Below are 7892 nucleotides of genomic sequence, written 5' to 3'. Positions count from 1 at the left end.
AACATCACCACCACCACCACCACCACCTATACCCTTTACAAAAAAGTCAGGGTGAAAACTTCGCAGCTCAAAAGAATCGACAAGAGTTATGCATGGAGCAACTAGCAACAGTTAAACATGTGCGAAGCCACGCATAAAATAGATGTAAAAACATGAAGTGCGCAACAGCTGGCGCGAGGATTTACCGCGCCACTTGAAACCAACAATTTCAGTTCTTGCAAACTTCAATAGCTTTAACATACAACACAATGCGCTCGTGCAGTCGTGCTGCCTAGCTTGCGCAACGCGGTAAAGAAGCGGAAAACAATATAAGCGGCAAACAGCATTCCGAACTTTAGTGAAATGCCTTTAAACCTCAAGCTGCACTGCAGACGAACTTCGTTGCTCACGCGTCTATGATCGAGTGGAAAAAAACACCGAGACAATGGAAAGAATGAGAACAAGAAATTTTCCTTCGAAGCGACGATCCATTTTTGCTACCGTTGCTCCCGCTGATGAGGCTTTGCCGGGAATGATTAGAACCGTATCGCCGGCACGTTCTCACCGGTATTTGAGCCCCCCACCCTGCAACAATTCTTTTTCGACATTCCCTGAAGCTTTGGCCATCCCACACGTGCGAATGGTGTTGCCTATCTTGCTCTGAAAACGGGAATAAGACAGAGAAGCACGATCAACGACACAACGAACTACGGCGCGCGCCAGGCTCCTCTCCCGCGTGTTCTGCGCAAGGCCGCCACCAGTGGCGCGTCCGTCGGCGTGCACGGCGCGTATAGTCTCCGCGGCAGCATGCTAATCGGCAACTTTGCCAAGGGGCACGATGATGGCGCCGGCGGCCGCCATCATCGGCAAGCTCCAACTTCAAGAACGCGGCAGCACCGTCCGTATCAAGTGGTTCCCGGCGCACGCCGGCGATCGAGTGTGCATCCTCACCGAACCACAACACGACGGCCCATTCGGCGGCGCGAGCGCTTACTTTCCGCGCCCCCGAGAGCAAGTATGGGGAGCGAGCGCCTCTCGCAGAGAGCCGAGGCGTAAATAGAGGAGTAAAGGAGAGGGCAACGGACGGTCTCCGCTATATTCTAGTATGGCGGCGAGGAGTTACGGAGTCGCCCTCTATCGGAAGCGCCTCGCTGCCGTAGTATGAGGGATCACGTGACGCGCTCCTCGTAGGTTTTGCTGTCAGCGCTCGCTGAAAACACCACGCGGGAGCTCTCCCGGACAGTTCTGTAAGTACTTTCGAAACGAGAGAAGTTTTTTATTGTCTAAATAATAATCTTAGGCAAGCAGAAAGCACAGTATGGTCTACAGACACTATATCTTTGCAGAATACAACAGTGAACACCCACTGCGCGCGGTCGCCGCGCTGAAATCTCCCGAACCGGCTTCTTGCGTGAAAGGTAGGCAATTGCCGATAGCTAACTATGTGAAATATGTTCTGATAGTGGGCTGTTTGTATAACGATATGGAGCATAACAGAATGAAACCACAATGCAGCGATCGCAATGGTTCGCAGCGACCGAATGAGCGTCTGCATGCACGCCCGCGCATAAAGTTTCGGTTTCGCTGCGAGCGTGCTTTCGCACCGTGCCGCGAGCTTTTAGGCCGCTGCATATGCGCATTTTGCTGTACAGAAGCAACCTTTGTTGCCTGGACACGGTCAGAGCGGTTCAAAAATATTTTTCTTATAACTAGGGACTTCGACGCCTACGGCGATTTCTGATGTGCCGTCGCGACAATTTAATCTTATATTTCGTTTCTTATAAATTCTTGGACATTTGAATATCATTATTTGTCAAGTTGTGTCACACTGCATATTTATCGGTCTTTTCGGCGAGCTATTCCCCACTGTTTATATTTCTTGATCCAGTACATTAATTGTTTGGTGCTAATACAAACATCAGCATATGCCATGCTTTTTTAGATGTGCTTCTTACCCTTTCCTTTCCATTCCAGTGAACTTGCCGTTATCGAGCATCACCAAGTTTATAGACCAAAGCTTCACGACTTCGCGACTGCTGTTGGAAGGAGAAGCAGTCTACGAATCGAAACATGTGGTAGCATGCAATGTGAAGGAGAAGAAAGATGCCACAATAACGTTTGCTGGGCTTGTTCTCCAAACGTCGGCACTAAACAAGGACCCGCATGAGCTGGAAATTTCCGTGAAAGACAGAGAAGTTATTGTAGCAACTTGCAGCTGCAAAGCAGGGTAAAAACAAAGTGTAAATACTAAAATGCAAATTTTTTGAAGCATTGCATTTTAAAAGTACTTTTTTATGAAATCCTTTGATCACTTTCAGCGTATATTTAAACAATATTACAAATTTTATAAAATAATTTGACCACTTTCTTGTTATTATCCAACCAGAAAAACTACAAATTGCTACCCCTGCTTTTCTTGACTTCATTATCTACTGGCTTCATATGGTTGTCACTAACAAAATTAGCCCCCTCAGTTACCCTTCTTTTCAACTAGAATTGAAGTATTCAACGTGAGTAAAATGACCGCACACCTATGCATGTCTCTGAGCACAAGAAAGCACCGATAGCAGCATTCTATTGTGCCACTCTATGTACATTACCGATATCATTTCTGTGGATGTATATGGCTGTTAGTATGGCATCGATTCATTCAGTAAGCATGTATATTACTTCAAGCTAACGGCTGGTTCTGCATGTCTTCATTCAGGTTGCACAAATGCAAGCACATGGTTGCACTCCTCCTGCACATTAATGCAAGGGACACCTTTGACATCCTGTCTTCCACTGATCTTCCTCAGCTGTGGGGCAAAGAGCTCAAGGCAGGTGTCAAAGATAAATATGTGCCAATGAAGATTGTGGATCTTTCTTGTTCAAAAAAGGTAAACAAAAATTACTTTCAACGTGGTTAATGGAATGTTAAAGTTATAGCAGCAGTAAAATAAAGCAGAACCAAGTAAGATACAGATGTTTATTCCTGAAATGTTTCAGGCAAAGCGTGACCACGTGAAGCTTCCCACTGAGGACACCTTAAACAGGCTGCTGCGTGCTTTGCCCTACAGTTCTACAGCATTCAGGCACAGTGAAAGCAGTAAGTACACCTTTACTACCATTAAGTCATGACTGCATGGCTGCCAACACCATTTGTGCACAGATAATGCCAACTACAAGAAATGTACAACCCACTGTCAGAGAGAACATATTTGGTAGAATCGCTCATTATAGAAGCACTCCAGCTTTTCGTACTAGCCAATTCTTGTTAACACACTGTGCAACCACTCAGAGAGGAACTGCTGCTGCTTCACCTTGCTTGCTAGAAACAGGAAACCCAGGTACTTTGAAACCTGCAGTGACATGCAATTCAGTAGCACCACTAAAATTTCTGCTTCCTTTAACAGTGGACTGCAATGTACATTTCATTGAACCTGTAAGGCTGACTGCAGATTCTTCCACATACACCACTTAATGTTATCTACACACTTTGGTGCTGGTTGCTGCAAACATAACTTGCATAGGTAGTGGATTGCAAGTTTATTGTGTTGTGTTATCCACTTAAGCTGCAGGAAGACGTTAAAACAAATATTTTACAACTAAATCTCTGCTTCCATGGCCTGCAAACTTTTTTGACAGTTTCACATTAGAGCACATGCTTACAAGAAAACACAGACAAATGAAGTTTTGGTAATGAGCCAACTGTATTTATGACCAATGCACTACTACAATCTTTTAGTACAACCTGCAGGTGTAAATAAAATCACGAGAATAGAGCAACTACTTATACAAATTGTGGACATTATTCCCAGTCACAGTCATGGAGTCTAAACATTAATACAAGGCAGATTATGTACAATGAGCAAAATTGGACTGTACATGTGTTGCCAGAAGTGCTTCGATTGGGGCTAGTTGGTATGGCATCGCTGTATGCAGTATTGTTGCACTGCACACGCAAGGTGGCTCACAAATGACATTAGCACGGTCTGTGTTTGTTTCTTGTTTTTAGTGTTGATGTACGTGTGCTTGCCATCTTTACAGCGCAACAATATACCATACACTCATGTGGCGGCATTTTGTCAGGCTGCAGTCATGACTTTTGGCACTTACACAATGTGCTTGCATTCTAGGAAACCCCACGCATCCAGCAGATGTAGCCAGCAGCTCATCTTCAAGTGACAAACAAGACTGCACAGCTGCAGATGCAGCAAATACAACCCCAATGCCAACTGAACACAGTGCATGTGGAGAAATATTGGAGCACAATAAGGAAGAGTCTTGCGAAGCAAGGCCACCAGCACTGACAGAAACTGTGATCAAGGCAGTAGAAGCGGGGGCACTTTCAACAGAAGACATTTATATACAATTGCAGCAGACATTCACACAATCAAACATTCAGACAATCACGCATTTGACAGAGCAACAGGTGAACTCACAACACTGGATGCTCTACAGGAAAGGACTCATAACAGCATCTGTTGCTTACTCTGTGTACATGCGAGTGCATACACTGAAAACAAAAATGGGCCCTCATGACGTGCACCCTCTGCTTAAGTCAGTGATGAGGGAACAAACGGTGCAAACTCCAGCTATGTCAAGAGGGTGCTTGCTTGAGAACACAGCAAAAGACTTCTACTTAGCCACAACAACACACCAAAATCTCCAACTACAAAGCATAGGCCTAGTAATTTCCAAAGAAAACCCTTGTATTGGAGCAAGTCCAGATGGACTTGTTACTTGTAGCTGCTGTGCTACCTGAGTGCTAGAAGTAAAATGCCCAGTTAATTTGGAAAGGTTTCAGGCTAAGGAGCTAACAAGACTGAGCAACGGCAAGTTAAGCCTTAAGAAAACAAGTAGATATTTCTGCCAAATTCAAGTGCAAATGGGGATTCTAGAAGTAGAGATGGCTGATTTCTTTGTTTTTCAGGACAGCGAGATGTATTGCTGCTAACAGCTAATTTTGATAGAGACTTTTTTAGCACTGTTGTAGAGCTAGCTGCATATTTTTTTAAGTCTTATGTGCTCCCGTATGTAACTCATTAAAAAACTCAAGATGTGAACATTGCTTTTAATAATGAACAGAAAATTGATTGCAAAGGTGCAGACTGTACAAACAACCCTAGTGTCGCATTCATTGCACTATTGAGCTATATTGTGAGTAATCTGCAACAAGATCGTTGCTTAGAGAAGATTTTTTACATCAAAAAAGTGTTTTCATGCAAATACATGTTCACCTCTGAACCACTGTTAGCAAAATTAAGGACATCAGCATCTACAGATTCTCTAGACGGTGCGACTAATGACCAAAATTAAATGCAGGCTTGTTTACGTGGCCTCTCTGTTGCGTGCTCTGTCGTATTAAAAAAATAATTTCCTAATTTAAAAACTTGTCATCACTGAAAATTGGCTTAGAAAGGTTCACAATTCCAGCTATGATCTGCACAATGTGATCAATAAAAGGAAAAAGTTCTATTCCTACATTTCCTCCCAAAATCTTGAATGCTTTCATTTGCTGGATTGCCCTCTCCACGTGAACTCGTGCTGCAGCAATGCTTTGATTTCTTTCAGCATCATCTTTTGAAAGCTGCTTTTTGTTCTTCAAAAAAGGTGAACACACCATTTTAATGTGGTGTTCAAGGCATAATTTGCCAATCAGAAAACCCTTATCTACCATAACACTGCCTATAGAAGGTAGAAACTTCTCCAACACTCTACATTCCTTAGTTATGAAAGAATCGGATGCCCTTCCCCCATAGGCATTGCTGACATAACTGATGTGTCCTCCTGGTGTCTCACAGACAAGGATTTTAGCTGTGTATGTACCTTTATACCAACTGTAAGTTAGCAACTGAGACTCCATGTCCTTGGGCCTCTGCAATGGTATCTCAGTACAGTCAAGTACTGCGCGTACAGTGGTGTAATCTTTAAAGTACACAGTCATATTGTCAACGACAGCTTCTTTTGTTGGCCAATAGACTGCCTCTCGCAATATTGATGCAAGGACTGTCACACTTGCTTTAAAGATGTCGGCTGCAGTGGTTCTATGAACACCAAAGAGTACACCTAACACTGAAAATGTCAGGTTGTGCTGCAACTTCATAAACATGAGCAGCACAGCGTCTTCATTTGAGATGCAAAATCCCTTTGCATGTGAAAGTAGTCTACAATCTGTGTATAGGTCACACAAGTTGTAGAAAAGCTGGAAGCAGGGCGGACCAGTAAGAACATTAAGGGATTTTTCATCTCGGATCGCAGCAATGCTTAGTGGCTGGCTCCGCACTGCGTCATGGGTGTTGACTTCGACACCAATGTCAGTCGTAACTGTAAGGACGTCGGAAGATATGGCTGAAGTAGAAAATAATAATTATTATGGGTGTTCCCATGAATTAAAAATACAGATTAACCTTTGTTCTTAGCACACCTTGGCTGCAGGTTTCACTGGAATCTTGTTCTTCCTCAGTGTGAATGGGAGGGGAGAGCTGGTGCTGGCCTGGGGCTCAACAGCCGGTGTTGCAGGATCATCATTACGGAAGGTCTCGGCCAGAGGTCTGTCCTCTGTGCACACTTAAAGCACATAGCATATTACCCACAACAAATATGAAGCAAAATGACTTGGTTAAGCACCAATTCTAAATATATATAGAAGAACATGCATTACCACAGCACAGCAACAACATTTCAAGCTAAAGGTAGAGATGTTGAGATTCTTTCCTTTCTAACTAGAACTGTTAACAATACTTGGTTTGTGTGAATTCGATTTTTTTACTTTGCATGCTTCACAACTGGCTGCAAAGAAAGGTGACATTTACTTTTGCTATCATACTATTTCATCGCATACAGAACAATTTTTTAGAGCGAAATATTTATTTACTTTTCTCCATCTTGCAGGTTTCTGCAGAACTGATTTGCCAAAATAATTCTTATAGGTACTGACGTAGTATTTATCATTACTGATAAGTTTACACATTCTCATCTAGTCATGTTATAAACCACTTGAAGTTAGTGCGTACTTTTTTAGAACATGTGCACAAATTGTTCCTCCAGTGGGTTAGCTAACGGCCACATTTCTTACAGTACAGGTGACTACATATTGCATCACTACTCAAGTCTGGTGAAGACCGCAGCATCTTGGCACAACTGTCAGAACATTGTGATTCACCACTACATCATAACCAAGATTTGGCAACAGCACTTCCTTACATACTACTTTAAGCTTATTAATGTACAGTTGTAGGTCCTTTTTCTTGATATGCTGACACCATGAGAAATGGTCATGCACTGCACAGCAGATCTTGCATATTGGGAAAAATGAGTTATTTTAGGTGCTGCTACCCTTCGACAATGACTTACATTTACAGTTTGGCATAGCGCTTGCATGAAGCTCTCTTGTTGCCCACACACTGAAACTTAACATGTATTCTAGCTGCTATGGACTCTGATCGAGCAGAAGTAAATAAAATACCCATGCGCAGTAGAAATTAGTGTCGGAAGATTACAAGTATCATGAAGCATGATGCAAAAATGCTTGTTTTTAGCCGAAATACCCTCGAAATGCGAGAACCAGGGAACGCCGAGGTCAAACATGCCTCACAGGGCTTATCTGTTGCTCGTTTCTCGCTGTCATGATTACAATTAAATGGCCTGTTTACAATATTGGTACACATGCGCATCAAATGTTTGAGCCTTCGTGTCAATAAAACCAGGAGCAATACGAACATTTACGCATAAGTAAACCGCCACCGTAAGCAGGGTATCGATTGTGAATCTCGGCTCGCACAGCACTTCGCTGTTTTTTAGCGCATAGCGTTTCCGTCAGAAGAACGCAAGCTTGGTTGAGAGAAAATTATTGCTACAATAAATGCAGCACATATCAAATGAGCCGCAGCCACAGCGTTTAGCTCGCGATGCACATCCACCAGCAAACG

The 7892-nt window shown here is 43.2% G+C and overlaps 2 protein-coding genes across 2 annotated transcripts; one reads left to right on the top strand and one right to left on the bottom strand.

The window, feature by feature from the left end:
• Nucleotides 1-1819: 1819 nt before the first annotated feature.
• Nucleotides 1820-5445, top strand: LOC140216226 (uncharacterized). Its single transcript, XM_072286624.1, has 4 exons — nucleotides 1820-2206; nucleotides 2687-2858; nucleotides 2968-3067; nucleotides 4098-5445. The coding sequence occupies exons 1-4, from the start codon at nucleotides 1905-1907 to the stop codon at nucleotides 4724-4726; spliced, it is 1203 nt and encodes a 400-aa protein (XP_072142725.1). The 5' UTR covers nucleotides 1820-1904; the 3' UTR covers nucleotides 4727-5445.
• On the bottom strand, nucleotides 3648-6308 carry LOC126539829 (uncharacterized). Its single transcript, XM_050186656.3, has one exon. It carries the CDS (start codon nucleotides 6071-6073, stop codon nucleotides 5342-5344), a length of 732 nt encoding a protein of 243 aa, XP_050042613.2. The 5' UTR covers nucleotides 6074-6308; the 3' UTR covers nucleotides 3648-5341.
• Nucleotides 6309-7892: the final 1584 nt, after the last annotated feature.

The sequence above is a fragment of the Dermacentor andersoni genome, chromosome 2, assembly GCF_023375885.2.
Source record: "Dermacentor andersoni chromosome 2, qqDerAnde1_hic_scaffold, whole genome shotgun sequence".
NCBI lineage: Eukaryota > Metazoa > Arthropoda > Arachnida > Ixodida > Ixodidae > Dermacentor > Dermacentor andersoni.
Note: the sequence above shows the minus strand (reverse complement) of the source record. Positions and strands in the feature narration are given on the sequence as shown.